General features: G+C 43.2%; 1 protein-coding gene across 1 annotated transcript in view; it reads right to left on the minus strand.

Moving 5' to 3' along the window:
• The window catches only part of ARMH4 (armadillo like helical domain containing 4), a 190,913-nt gene that overhangs the window by 118,564 nt on the left and 56,237 nt on the right, over positions 1-16,112 (minus strand). Inside the window, exon 5 of the mRNA XM_030215271.1 lies at positions 2,349-2,609. Coding sequence (XP_030071131.1) covers positions 2,349-2,609 — 261 coding nt within the window. The remainder of the gene's footprint in view (positions 1-2,348; positions 2,610-16,112) is intronic.

The following is a 16,112-nucleotide window of genomic DNA, read 5'->3' on the forward strand; positions in this document are numbered from 1 at the left end:
ATTGTACCACCCACTCCCTCACAGAAAGTCTCATCAGGATCTCATCCTCTTAAGACAAGTATTAATTCTAGCCATGACCTCTCCCTGGTCATCATCCATTGTAATGAGAATGTCATCAGCTAAAAGATGGCATTGGATACTATGCACAAGGATGATATCTACCAGGGTGCAGGGTTGATAAAGACAAGAGGCCTGCCAGAAGAAGAAATGTCCTCTATTGGACTATAAATGAATGGCCTGCAAGAATGGAGAAGAACCACTGAAGTGCAGAGCTACCAATAACAATATTCTACAGATGCTGGAGTAACAAATGTTGATCTTGGGTCTGGGGACCTATGCATTCCCCCTCCCCCACTCTCACCATAAGATAAATGCATTTTTGAACCCCCACAAATGGCTGAACTCCAGTGTATTACCCTCCAGTTCTACTTATGGCATATAATTGTGGGGGATAGAATCATCCCCAGACCCCAGGAAGCACTCTCCCCAGTCTCTCAAATGCCCATAACCTGTATGGCTGCCCTACACATTGTTATGCTGGGACTTTGCTTAAGGAGGGGATATGCATGGTAGTGGCTTCTGATACCTCTTCTCAGGTGCTGGCCTTATGGCTCCAGGGAAAAGGAGCCAATGCACGGCATTAGATAATGGCATGTTTTTTGCCAAGTTTAAAACTCTTTTAAAAACATATTATTGTAAACTGTAATGGCAATTCTCCCTGGCCCTCTTTGACCCTTTCCTCTGTGGCGATGGGTTGGATGGGACATCTGAGTACTCTGTTGGAGCAGTAGAACTGACCTATTGGTCAGACTGTATGTGTTCTTGTGTGCCTGGATTCTCATTGTCCTTTTAACAAATGACGTTTATTTTTGTATATTGTTATAAATTGTAAACCACATAGACCTGCAAGTCAGAATTAGTGGTATAGCAAGTATTTAAATAAATAAAAACATACCACCTTTTGCCCTGTATCATCTGTTTCCTATGTGGAACACAAGCAGGACCCAATTAAGACCTAAATAAGTACCTATATATAAAATGTAAACCGCTTGGATTGTAAGCATAGAAAGGCGGTATATCAGATCCAATTCCCCTTTCCCTATCTTACAGGGCCCAACCCCCAAATCTCTTGGCCTTAGGCAAGTGTCTAGATACTTATGCTTTAATCCCCGGCCTGGTGCAGGGAGCCCTCCCCTCCTTCTGGGGCTCTGATGACAAGTAGCCTAGTGGTTAGTGCAGCAGACTTTGATCCTAGGGAAATGGGTTTGATTCCCACTGCAGCTCCTGGTGCCCCTGGGCAAGTCACTTAACCCTCCATTGCCCCAGATACAAATAAGCATGTTTATAAACCACTTTGAATGTAGTTGCAAAAACCATAGAAAGGTGGTATATCAAGTCCCATTCCCTTTATTTTTCCTGGTTCCCTTTCTTGGTACCCTGTGAGCTGCGTGCACATCAGAGTTTCAGCTTCAAAACACGCCTGAGCCACTGCCACCATCCTTACAAACCGGATGGCTATGCAGGTCCCCCCAGCGCCACAGGCAGCTGCAGGAGCTAGAGTTTCTACCGAAGATGAAGGTGAGCTTGTTTCAATGCAGGAGCTCTCCCCACCCCCCACCCCCCCACCCCCCATGTCCTGGGCCAGGTGCTTCCAGGGGCCAATGCACAAAGGTTGCTGTTAAATTTTCATGCATCTCATTTGCATGCCATCCCCTTTGTGCATCGGTCACTGTTTGTGAGTCAGTAAGTTCACCCATGGCTTCCGTATTTAACGGCAACCTTTGTGCATTGGCCCCTAAATGCAGAATTTCCAGGGGAAACCTAGCAAGTTCCCAGATCTAGTCCTACAGTGATCAAGTTAAACAATTCTAATCAAATGTCTGCAAAATTCCTGAGTAGTATAAATAACTGAATATCTGAAAACATTCAGCCTGCAGCTCTTTTCCTTACAATACAAAATGGGTATTCAGGCCAACATGTACCCAGATGTAACTCACCTTGAGCTACTACTGAAAAAGGTGTGAGCAAAATCCAAATAAGTAAATAAACATGTGGAACATTCAACTCAGTCTTACAAAGATGTGCTGAATCATTTGTATCCTAAATTTTGCAGAGAAGGCCACAGTGAAAGATTTGATGCTACAATTCCAATCCACCTGAAGCTAAATTTTGCCAAAATAACTTTTTGAGTCTGGAAACTTGAAAAGGTAAACAAACATTTTGTAATAACAGTCTCAGTATAGACAGTGAAATGAAGAAAAAAGAGAGTATGAACCAATCACACTTTCCATTCATTAAGTAGCCTCAGGACATACAGTGTTATAAAATATGAGAAAGAATTCTCTTACCAAGACCTTGGTTCTGATGTTCCCATGCCAGGATGTCTGGAACTCGATAGCCCATCCCCTCCAGCTGGGTGGGATTTCTCTTGTCCCCCAAGGGCTCATGGGAGAACAAACCAGGCAGAGTAATGGCTGGCAGCTCTGCATCACCCTCAACACTTTCATCTGTGGCATCGGTGTCTTTGTCTTCATCCTCCTCCTCTTCTTCATCATCATCCTCATCATCCTCCTCCTCATCTTCCTCTTCCTCATCTTCCTCTTCTCTTTCTGTGAAGGATGCAGACAACAGTGAATCAAGGCAGTGTGGGGCTGCCTGGAAAACATCTGCTTGGCACCTTATCCAATTTATGGTTTCTTACATTTGATGTACCTCCTCTCAAATCAGTACAATGAAGCGGTTTACAATTAAAAGAAACAGAAAGGGAAAGGAACTCCATCATTTACAGGACACAGCAGGGGAGAAGATAGGGTGGGGAAGGGGAATATAGGCATAGACAGAGAGACACCACATCACAGCAGCCACTCAACACAGCGCTTGCTCACTGAAAGTTTGACTAAAGACTCGAGGTAAAGTTTGAGCTCAGCTTTAAATTTGGAGAATGAGAGTTCTGTGGAAAATGAAGGGGGCAGTGTATTCCAAAGGATGGGACCACACAATAGAAGGTGCTTTGACGTGTCGAGTCAAACTGAGCACAACAAACTGGGGGGGGGGGGGGGGGGGGGGCAAATAAGCGGTCATCATGGTGCAAGTGTAAGGCCGTAGCTGGAGTATGTTGAATGATGAGTGATGAAAGATAAACAGGGAAGCCAGAGTGAAGCACCTTATGGGTCTGTTGAAGTACCAGGGGCGTAGCTATGTGGAGCCACGGGGGCATGGGCCCCCCAGATTTGGCCCTGCCCCCCACCACTGCCACCCCTTTCGACCCCCCCTTCCCGCCGCCACCAACCCTCTCCCACCGCCAGGTACCTGTACTGGCGGGGGTCCCCAACCTCCGCCAGCCGAAGTCCTCTTCAGCGCCGGTCTCTGGGCCGGCGAGTTGCTGCAGCTGATCTGGAAGAATTTTGTTCTGAGTGAGTCATCCTGACGTCCTGTACGTTCCTATGTGCGCATGTAGGAACGTGCAGGACACAAGGACGACTCACTCAGAACAGAATCCTTCCAGATCAGCTGCAGCAACGCACCGGCCCAGAGACCAGCGCTGAAGAGGACTTCGGCTGGCGGGGGTTGGGGACCCCCGCCAGCACAGGTACCTGATGGCGGCAGGAAAGGGGGGTTGAAAAGGGAGGGTCGGCGGCGCTGGGGGGAGGGTCAAAAGTAGAGGTGGCAGCGCCGGGGGGGGTCAAAAGTAGCAGGGGGGGTCAGTGGCATCAGGGGGGGGCTAAAATGTGCCCCCTCATCTCGGGCTCTAGACCCCCCCTCCCGCCGAAGTCTGGCTACGCCCCTGGTAAGTACATAAGAACATAAGCATTGCCATACTGGGACAGACCAAAGGTCCATCAAGCCCAATATCCTGTTTCCAACAATGGTCAATCCAGGTCACAAGTACCTGGCAAGATCCCAGAACAGTAAAACAGATTTTATGCTGCTTATCCTAGAAATAAGCAGTGGATTTTCCCAAGTCATAAGAACATAAGAATAGCCATACTGGGTCAGACCAATGGTCCATCTAGCCCAGTATCCTGTTTTCTAAACAGTGGCCAAGTAGCTGGCAGAAACTCAATTAGCAGCAACATTCCATGCTACCAATCCCAGGGCAAGCAGTTGCTTCCCCATGTCTGTCTCAATTGCAGACTATGGACTTTTCCTCCAGGAATTTGTTCAAACCTTTTTAAAATCCAGATACGCTAATTGTTGTTACTATATCCACTGGCAAAGAGTTCCAGAGCTTAACTATACGTTGAGTGAAAAATATTTCCTCCTATTTGTTTTAAAAGTATTTCCATGTAACTTCCTTGAGTGTCCCCTAGACTTTGTACTTTTGGAATGAGTAAAAAATCGATTCACTTCTACTGTTTCTATACCACTCAGGATTTCATAGACCTCAATCATATCTCCCCTCATCCATCTCTTTTCCAAGCTGAAGAGCCCTAACCTCTTTAGCCTTTCCTCATCCGAGAGGAGTTCCATCCCCTTTATCATTTTGGTCACTCTTCTTTGACCCTTTTCTAATTCCACTATATCTTTTTAAGATGCGGCAACCAGAACTGAAAGCAAAACTCAAGGTGTGGTCGCACCAAGGAGAGATTCAAAGGCATTATAGTATTTTCGATCTTATTCACCATCCCTTTCCTAATAATTCCTAGCATCCTGTTTGCTTTTTTGGCCAACTTTGCACACTGAGAAGATTTTAGCGTATTATCTACAACAACACCTAGATCTTTTTCTTAAGTGCTGATCCCCAAGGTGGACCCTAGCATTAGGTAACTATGATTCAGATTATTCTTTCCAATGTGCATCACCTTGAATTTGTCCACATTAAATTTCATCTGCTATTTGGATGTCCAGTCTTTCAATTTCCTAAGGTCTTCCAGCACTCCACTGTTCACCCTCCTCCATTGAGAGAAATGACCATTTAACCCTACCCTCTGTTTTCTGTCCAATAACCAATTCCTAGTCCACATCAGAACCTTGCCTCCTATCCCATGACTCTAAGTTTCTCAGGAGTCTCTCATGAGGCACTTTATCAAAAGCTTTCTGAAAATCTAGATACACTACAGCTCACCTTTATCCACATGTTTATTTATTTATTGTATTTGTATCCCACATTTTCCCACCTTTTTGCAGGCTCAATGTGGCTTATAATGTATCGTTCTTGGTGGATAAAAGATCAGAAAATAGACAGTTAGTGTTACATATTTGGTGAGGCAAGACTTCCCTTGGTTGAACCCATGCTGACTTTCAGGCTTATTTTCAAAAGAGAAGGGCGCCCATCTTCCGACACAAATCGGGAGATGAGCGTCCTTCTCTCAGAGTCGCCCAAGTCGGCATAATCGAAAGCCGATTTTGGCCGTCCTCAACTGCTTCCCGTTGCGGGGACGACCAAAGTTCACGGGGGCATGTTAGCACCGTAGCGAAGGTGGGACTGGGGCGTGATCAAGAGATGGGCGTCCTCAGCTGATAATGGAAAAAAGAAGGGCGTCCTTGACGAGCACTTGGCCGACTTTACTTGGTCCATTTTTTCTTGTGACCAAGCCATGAAAAGGTGCCCGAACTGACCAGATGACTACTGGAGGGTATCGGGGATGACCTCCCCTTACTCCCCCAGTGGTCACCAACCCCCTCCCACCCTAAAAAAAACTTTAAAAATATTTTTTGTCAGCCTCAAATATCATACCCAGCTCCATGACAGCAGTATGCAGGTCCCTGGAGCAGTTTTAGTGAGTGCAGTGCAATTCAGGCAGGCGGACCCAGGCCCATCCCCCCTACCTTACACTTGTGCTGGTAAATGTGAGCCCTCCAAAACCCACTGTACCCACATGTAGGTGCCCCCCTTCACCCCTTAGGGCTATGGTAGTGGTGTACAGTTGTGGGTAGTGGGATTTGGGGTTTTTGGGGGGGCTTAGCACCCAAGGCAAGGGAGCTATGCACCTGGGAGCAATTTCTGAAGTCCACTGCAGTGCCCCCTAGGGTGCCCGGTTGGTGTCCTGGCATATCAGGGGGACCAGTTCACTATGAATTCTGGCTCCTCCCACGACCAAAGTGCTTGGATTTGGTCGTTTTTGAGATGGGCATCCTCGGTTTCCATTATGGCTGAAAACCGGGGACGACCATCTCTAAGGTCGACCATCTCAACATTTAGGTCGACCATCTCTAAGGCCAACCTAAATGTTGAGATTTGGGCGTCCCCGACCGTATTATCGAAACAAAAGATGGACGCCCATCTTGTTTCGATAATACGGTTTTCCCGCCCCTTCATGGGGCCGTCCTGCAAGGACACCCTCATGAAAACTTGGGCGCCCCGTTCGATTATGCCCCTCCATGTCTCATTAAACCATGTTTGTCTATGTGTTCCGTAATTTTATTCTTTATAATAGTTTCCACTATTTTGCCTGGCAGCGACATCGATCTTAATAATCGCTTATGGATTTTTCTTATAGGAAACTATCCAAACCTTTTTAAACTCTGATAAACTAACTGGTTACAATATTGAATCAGTAGTCAGTGATGTTTAATCATAAGTATTCATTACTTGGAGGATTCAGGGTGAGATTTTTTATTTATTTGTTGCATTTGTATCCCACATTTTCCCACCTCTTTGCAGGCTCAATGTGGCTTACAATACATCATGAATAATGGATATATGTGATATATAAGAAAATATACATTTTGTATTACAGAGGATCTTGGGTAACATGATAGTGATATTACATGATAGTAGTTTAACAAGCAAGTATTGTAAGACAGTACTGGGTATATGTATAGGAATTTACGTTTGTTGATCTTTGTGGTATGCCTTGTTAAAGAGCTGGGTATTCAGTAGTTTGCGGAAGTTGGCTAGTTCATAGATCGTTTTTAAGTTGCGCGGCAGAGCGTTCCAGAATTGTGTGCTCAGGTAAGAGAAGGTTGACGCATGTGTTAGCTTGTATTTTAGACCTTTACAATTGGGGAAGTGAAGATTAAGGAATGTGCGGGATGATTTTTTGGCATGTCTGGGTCACACCCAAGACCAACAAATGTTTTAAAAATGTACATTTTACAGATTCCTCGTGCAACATCAGCTTTTCTTTAAATCATTTCAATGTCAGCAGGGTAAGCAGTGATCTCTTTCCACTTTCTGCATTGATTCATTTTATGTATTTATTTATTTATTAGGATGTATTAACTACCTTTATGAAGAAATTCACTCAAAGCTGTACAGGTACAGCTTTAAGTAAAGCTTAATTTTTTGTTTAGTTAGGGCCTGATTTATCCAAAGGCCAGGACACCGAGTTAGGAACAGCCTCCTAGGCCTCTACAAGACCAACTGATTATTTCAACCAAGTTAATGCAAGCAAACACTGCAAAGAGCCACTCTGAAAGGATTCTAATGGAGGTTGGTTACGAAATTAATTGTAATTCTAAAGGCAAGGAGGCAGGTTATAAATAAAGACAGGAAATAACATTATTGTAGATGACATCCACATAACACAGCACTGGTGAGTGATAGCTATGCTTTAAAACTTAGACTGGGCCAACATTACATTAAATTCATTTTACGGCATTATTAATAATGCATTTTTCTGCACTCTTCTTTAAAGCATCTTAAAGAAATTTACAAGATGGACATAAATGAGTCTTAATTGAAAAAAACTGAAGCATTAGCAGAAAGATTAATTAACTACTAGGACTGTCTGATATGCTGCAGGTACAGTACAGTAGCATAGCCGTGTGGGAGAGGCCCATTTGTGATGTGGCTGGCGAGGATCCCCAAGGCAAGCACCATCAGCTGAAGTCTCCTGGCATTTCTCCCTCCCATCCCCCTCCCCCCCCCCCCCCCCCCCCAGGCAATCTTGCATCTCTCTACCCCCTTCCCCCCACGTGTACCTTTTAAATGCTTCAGTTCTTCATAAGCAGTGAACAGTGATTCATATATACTGCTGTGCTGGCCCCAGAGCCTTATCTTATACAGAAACAGGAAGTTGCATCAGAGGAAAGGCTCTGGGGCCAGCACAGTAGCATGTATGAGTCACTACTCACTGCCGGTGAAGGTCTGAAATATTTAAAAGGTACACACTAGACTGTTTGCAAGGGGCAAGGTTCTTGTGCCGAACCACTTTAGGATCAGGCCCATCCAGAATTGGGTGTCTGGCTACGCTACTGGTACATAAAAACTAAAATTAGAAATTTTAGCAGAAATATAAGTGTTTAACTAGTGAGTCTGTCAGCCTGCAATGAAATAATTAATTAGCAGTGGGTCTGTCAGGCAGGCTGCAAGTATACTAATAAGTAGAAGTCCTAGTAGAAATCCAATCATGTAGCTGGGTCTATCTGGCAGGCAATGCAAGTCTTGTGTTGCCCAAGTTGGTGCAGTGTGGTGCATTAGTGGTGGCAGGGCTTTTATTCACAGTTCAGCCAGCCAGGCTTTTCTACACAGTTCAGTTAGTAAGGCCTCAGAAATCAGCAAGGCCTCCCAAAACTCCCTTTTAGCCAGCCCAGCTTTAAACACGGTTCCACAAGTCAGGCTAAAACGATCCATCACCCACAACTGTCAACAACTTATCTCTTGACATCCACCCACCGGATCTCCCTGACTATTATGCTTTCCTTGTTACATTGGGCTCCTCCAGCAATCACTCTTCTCCTCCACCCACTGCCTCACCCACCTCCATCTCTTCTTCCACCCCTTCTCCCCCACCTCCTTCAACTCCTCCCATTCCATCCTCTCATTCTCCACCCCCTCACTCAGACGTTCCACTCTCTCCTCAGCTGATTCCATTTCCCAATCAGCCACCTCTCTTTCCTTCTCCTGCCACTCCGGTTCTCGTTTATCATGACCACCCTTATTCTTCCAAGCAGTCTGAAATCTGTGCTCTCTATGCTCCTGCCTCCTCCCCTCCCGCCATGCATTCTGGGTTCTGTAGCTGTTCTGGACTTGTCTTTCCCTCCCCTGCAATGCATTCTGGGATCTATAGTTTTTCTGCTCTGGCTTTTCCCTCTCCCGCCATGCATTCTGGGATCTGTGGTTTCTGTGCTTCTCACAGTAGACTTCTGTTTTGTGTTCAGTAAGAAAACATCATGTTTAGTTTAGCTTAGTTTATTTTGACTTTCTATACAGCCCATACTGACATGCAGAGCTGGGCAGTGTACAATCAATAATTCAGAAACAGAAAAGAACTGCAATTGTATAAAGTACAGAAAGCATTCACACAGAGGAATAGAAATTCAATCAATATCTAGTCCATAGCATACAAATAATCAAATTCACCGGAAAAAAAAGATCTCACCCACATCATAGATCAGCAGGTATCAAATGCCTGACCAAACAGCCAAGTTTTTATTGCTATTTCAAATTCCTTTAAAGAGGGGATACAGAAAAGATTTACGTAAACTGAACAGGATGAGTCGGAAATTTCTATGGGGGGGGGAGGAAGTCAAAATTACGATTTGAATATCTGTATGATGGATGGACACAGGGAGGGTTGGGACTCCCTTGCATAAAACAATATAATCAGGCATGCCTTCTGAGACATCTTAGGGATTGGCTGCTCAATACACATCAACATACGCCGCTTAGCTGGGAAAGTACATTATTTAGACCATGGCATTTGAACTTTCTCCTGCAGGCCAAAACAAAAAACTTGCCATTGGTCTGTAGGAAAAGTATACTGCTGCAGCCACTGCGACGCATTTGGCAATTCCTTATGCGATCCTGGGGACAAGCTTCCAATATTAGTGATCAACTCCCATTGTGAGGGAATGGGGTTTTTGCCCCGGGGTTAGAGAAAGGGATACTGGATAAATGGTCTGAATTGGGAATTACTTTGCTTGAACATTTGAGGAGTGAAGAGGGGGGAATGTATGGATTTCAGGACCTGCAGCAGAGGCTTTCACTTGCCAATAAAGATTATTACACATATAGACAACTGCATCATTATTGGTTCAGTCTAGACCAGGCAGCTCTGGACATGAGGTTAGGCCATAGGCTGCGTGAATTTTTGAGGGGGGATGCATATGGACAGGTATCGATATCGAGCTTACACAGAGCTTTAATGTCGTTCAGGCCTCCTCGTGCATACGTGAAGCTTAAAGACACATGGAGTAAAGATTTGGGATATGAGTTGAAGGGAATAAAGTTTGCTAAATTGATCAAAGATATACCCAAACAAGTGGGTGGAGCGGAGTTGCAGGAGAGTCAATATAGGATTATCCATCGGGGATACATCACACAATCACAGGCAGCAAGGGCTGGTTGGATATCTGATGCCCAATGCCCTAAATGTCACAGAGAGAGGAATACCTTTCTACATGCATTTTGGAGATGTGACAGAATAAAATTATTTTGGAAAGCAGTACAGAAATACCTTGAAAAATTATCAGGGCAAGGGCTGCTCCCCTCCTGGAGAGGAGTACTTTTGAACACAAGCAATGCATATGGGGTCTCAAATAAAACTTTGGAGTTACTTTTCTGTAAGGCATATGCAGTGGGGAAAAAATGCATACTCAGGCATTGGATGCAGGAGGAACCACCATCCGTTTGGCTCTGGAGGAATAGGCTCCATGAGTTAATGCTCTGGGAGGCCAGGGCGGCCCAGGGTAACCCAAAGAGACGAAAGAATTTTATTAATATATGGAACCCTTATCTGCAAAATATTTCTCATAAAGCAAGAAGTGCTGTACTAAACAACTTTAGCAAACCCTAACGTAAGGGGAACCCGGTAGACATATACTCCTTGTACAAGTCAGTAAAGTTTGGTGACAGAATTTTGGAAGGAATAGAGACCATGACGTAAGAAGCTCACGGTATAGAGGTTATATTAAGGGGGGGGGGGTAGAAGGGGAGAAAATGTTGTAAAAATTGATGATGCAGTTAAGATGTACATAAATGCATATGATGTGTCATTATGATTACGGAATGTTTGCCTTTCATAAAGCTGTTTCAAATGTTTGATCATCAATAAAAACCGTTTAAACATAAAGAGGGGATACAGACATTTAAAGGTAACTTAAGTGACAGGGGCTAAAAAGTAAAAGGCGGAGTGCCTCGTAGTCTCAAATCGTGCTTGTTTTGGACTGGGGAAAACTAAACGATAATAGTTTACAGAACAAAGAACACGTGCTGGAGTACATGGAATTGTGAGAGCAGCAAGGTAGTCTGGAAGACCTATTCTAAACGCCTTAAAAGTGATAAATAAAATCTTGTAGATAATTATTTGTTCTTGGGTAGCCAGTGATTTTTCCTGAACAAAATACTAACGTGAAACGATTTCTTCTCACAATAGCCTAACTGCTACATTTTGAACTGACTGTAATTTTTTCAGTAATGAGTGTGGAAGACAGAATAGATGATATTACAATAGCCCAACTTTGTTATAAGAAGAGAGAGAATAAGTCTATGTAAAATATCATGCTCAATAAGATGTCTGACTAAACACAACTGATAGAGGGTGAAAAAAACGACCTTATATAACTGTGAAACTTGTGGGACAAATGAACACTTTAAATTCAGCAAAATCCCTAGATATTTGAAAGAATCGACTGGTGTAACAGGGCTGCCAAATAAGGAAATGATGCTCAACAGTTGATGTAAGTGACCCGTAATCCAGCATGCCACTGTTTTTTCTTTGTTCAAAACCAATCTATGTTTGAACAACCAGTCCACTACACAATTGAGGCAATCCTGGAGCGGGCCTAACGATGGAAAGAAAAGATCTGTTGGCTAAAGTAACAAAATATCATCCACATAAAAATAAGCAGATATACCCTTAAATTGGATGAGGGCTAATGGACTCAGAAACAAGTTTATTTATTTGTTGCATTTGTATCCCACATTTTCACACCTTTATGAAGGCTCAATGTGGCTTACATGGTACCGTAATCAGCGTTAACTGATTTCGGTATGATCAAATACAAGTTGCAATTAATATGGGAAAATTAGGTTCTTACCTTGGTAATTTTCTTTCCTTTAGTCATAGCAGATTAAATAGGAGAGTTGAGAGTACGGAGCCCTTATACTGTATGGGACCCCACAATATAAGGACTGGGTATCTGAGGAAGTCTGGACTGCAAATTCTTAAAAAATTGATTTGATAAAGAGAAAAGAAAACCTACTCAAAACAGTCCCTGAAATCCCTAGTAAGATAATTGAAAGAGAAACAGAGTAGGAGAACCAAATCAAAGCAGAGCACTACTGAGACTTGAGAAGAAATGGAAGAATATGAAAAAAGTAGAATGCAGATTTACATATTTAAAATAAAAATGGCAGACTAGAATGGAAGTCAAGTAAGAGAAGTCACTCCTCTGCCATATTTATACCAACCTGAAAGGAATTAATCTAGTTGTGACCAAGGGTATTTGAGGCAAATAAAAGATATGGATGTGTTAGGGTGATTCTGCGTTTGTTGGTGTATATCTATGAGTAGAGGGCATTATTGAAAGTGTTAATAATGGCTCTGCCTCCTACATGCCCTGAATATTTTGTCACAAGTTGTGATTAATTTCTCTTTCTTTCCTGAAGCATCTACATTTAAAACTATTGGCATGGAGGCTCTTTATACCATTTGCTTTCCAAAGGCCAAACAGTGTTTTGATGAGGCCACCATGAATGCAGATGACGCTCATACTTGTGAGCATAGCATTAGTTCTCTACACTGGGTCTAGAGCAGGGGCATCCAACCTCGGCCCTCGCCCAGTCAGGTTTTTAGGATTCCTCCAATGAATATGTATGACATCGATTTGCATGTACTGTTGCCATTGTATGCAAATAGATCTCTTGCATATTCATTGGGCAAATCCTGAAAACCTAACTGGATTGCGGCCCTTCAGGGACCGAGTTTGAACATCCTTGGTCTAGAGGATCAGAAAGAGTACATGAGAGTTTGTGAATCATGTTCTGAGCAACCTGGCAATGCAGTTTAGTGAATTACAGTAGTACAAGAACACCATAGATCATATAATGACAACCAAGAGTACAGTAAAAATGGGATACATATCAGGCAAATGACTTGTCCAAGGTTTCACAGTATAGAATGCAGACTGATAGTCAGGCCCAGATTTCACACCTAAAGGGGTGCCTCCTCTGTATCTCACTCTTAAAAGTATCTTATCAGACCTGCCACCTTAAAGCAGAGGGGCTCACATGTTGTCTGAAACATGTAAAACAGACTAAGTACTGGCCTAGCTCTGGGTGCTGGCACTTAGACCGAGCAGGGCTTGAAAGAATGTATTTGTAGAAACAAAGGATCTTAACTCAGTTCACCCCCTAACCTCCCCCCCCCCAACCCCCACCTTCCCCTGCTTCTCACCTCCTTGGTAGGGGATCCTCTCTTCCACTCCCCTGTCCTAGGAGTGCTTAAAAAGTGAATCCCATCCTACAGATAGTAATTATTTGATTTATTGCTCTACATAAAGGCCTTAGTTTGCAGATCCACAGATTTGCTCAGAACACAATTAGAGGAAGCTCAGCAGGGTTTTGGCCTCCCTTCTGCAATTCAGTTTATTATGGGTTGCCATAGCAGCGTCTCCAGCTTATACAACATACTTCAGTGCATCTGCTTTGAGGGCTTAGAACAATGGTTCCCAAACCTGTTCTGGGGGGGACCCCGACCAGTTAGGCTTTCTAGGTATCCACACTGAATATTCATGAGATTGATTTGCATGCACTGCTTCCATTGCATGCAAATTTGTCTCATGAATATTCAGTACTAAATTCTTCTAATTCTTCTAATGAGATCAAAACCTTTCACTCCAGGCACATACGTGTTATAATATGAAATGCGTGACTGCATAATAGAATAGTTACTATCTTTTTATTATCTTTTCAACATGCACATTTATATACTTATTGCTCTATTTGTGCTTGGATCACTATACTCATACCACATTCATTTCCGTCAATATCAATACAAGGACGCTGGTTCTACTTGTGGATCTACCATTTAGAAGGAAAGTGGAGATCAATTGAACAAATAGTAGCTCAAGGAAGATTCACGGACTCAGTTTAAAGTACTCCTTGGAGGTTTGAAGACTGGAGCAGATATTGTTGGATTTTTCTTCGGAGAAATTAGATGTGATTTTGAACAGAACTGTAGGAGTTCTTAACTTATTAATCCTAAGAAGATTGGAGCACCTTGATGGGACTTTGTGATACCTGAGCCTTATGGTCTTAATATATGTATAAGATTGTAGCAGTTGGCATGAATGAGGTGCAGTATGAGTGGGAATGAATGTGGTATGAGTATAGTGATACAAGCACAAATAGAGCAATAAGTATATAAATGTGCATGTTGAAAAGATAATAAAAAGATAGTAACTATTCTATTATGCAGTCACGCATTTAATATTATGAATATTCAGTATGGATATCCAGAAAACCTGACTGGCAAACCTCAGGACAGGTTTGGGAACCACTGGCTTAGAAGAAGTGAGCATGTATTGCCCACTATAAAAGTACTACGCTGACTGCCAATTAGTTACAGATAGAAGCTTAACATATTGGGTCCGATATTCAGACCGCGGGAGATATCCAGGCTGCCTTCCATGGTCGGCGCTGAGACAGGATATTCAATGCCAGGCCATTTCCGGTGACTAGCATTGAATATACAGTGTATTTTTGGCTGGTTTAAACATAACTGGCCAAGCCAATATTCAGGGTTGGCCAGGTAAGTTTAAATCGGCTAAACATATACCTGCTATTTTGGCTGCCAAATTTGGCCACTAAACTTAGCTGGCAATGAATTGAATATTAGTGGATAGCTGTTTATATCGCGCGATATAACTGGTTATCCACTAAGCGCTAACCGGCAATATTCAGCGGGAGATAACTGGCAGTCTCCCACTGAATATTGCCAGATAGCCGGTTAAGTGCCATTTAATTGGCGAGGAGCAATTCCTGGCCGGTTAAATGGTTTTAAATATTAGGCGGATTGACTTGTTACTGTAAGGTGATGATTGGATAGTGCCAAAGTACCTGAGGGATTGGTTAGAAAGTTTGCTACAGTCCGCAGGGAAGGAGCTTTGGTGATGCCTCGATAACATATGAAGCAGGATCTCAACTGTTCAAATCAACTGTTCGGAGCTATCCACTAATTTTCAGCAGCACCTAACCAGTTAGTGCCGCTGAAAATAACCGGTTAGTTCTGAACTGAAGACCAGTTATTTTGGGGGCATTCTGGGGGTAGAGTCAGTACTTAGCTGGTTAAGTGCTGATATTCAGAACTTAACCGGCCAGGTTAACCACATAAATAGGACTGCATATAAGTCAGTCCTATCTTTATGCGATAACCCATAACCGGTTAGGTGTTGAATATCACACTTAACTGGCTATACATTAGCCAGCTCCGCAAACCCGGAAATTCAATGCTGAAGACCGGTCATGGCCCGGCATTGAATTTTCAGGTTAATGCCAGTGGCAGACAGCAAAATGCTGAGTGTCACCAGCGGAATATGGACCCCTGGTATTTTATCTATATGGCAATATGTGACAGAGAGATGAAGTAGGGATATAAGATGGTCATTGATAGCAAGTTGATATGGAATTAAGAGATTGATAATAAAAGGAGTGGATTCTACTGTTAAAAGGAGTGAAATCAGGATTGTAGGGAGTGGGAATGGGAGATGTGAAAGTAATGAAAAATGTATACATGGAGAAGTAGCCTAGTGGTTTGTGCAGTGGACTTTGATCCTGGGGAACTGGGTTTGATTCCCACTGCAGCTCCTTGTGACTCTGGGCAAGTCACTTAACCCTCCATTGCCCCTGGTACAAAATAAGTACCTGAACATATGTAAACCACTTTGACTGTAGTTGCAAAAACCTCAAAAAGACGGTATATCAAGCCCCATTTCCCTTACATGTAAAGTGTAATACTAACAGGTACATGCCCCTTTGCACAAATAAGTGCAGAGAAATGTAGCACTTATCAGTGTGAGTGCCCTAAGCAGTATTGTATAAGAGCACGCACAAGTGCTATAACCCAAAAGCAAGGGGGGCATATTTATTTATTGAGATTTACTATACCACCGTTAACTAACTTACAGATCACAGCAGTGTACAATGCTAAAGTTTCAATATGAAATCAAAAAAGGAAAAGGAACTACAATTACAAATAGGAAAGTTAGCTGGTGGTTGGGAGGCG

The sequence above is a fragment of the Microcaecilia unicolor genome, chromosome 9 (assembly GCF_901765095.1).
Source record: "Microcaecilia unicolor chromosome 9, aMicUni1.1, whole genome shotgun sequence".
Lineage (NCBI taxonomy): Eukaryota > Metazoa > Chordata > Amphibia > Gymnophiona > Siphonopidae > Microcaecilia > Microcaecilia unicolor.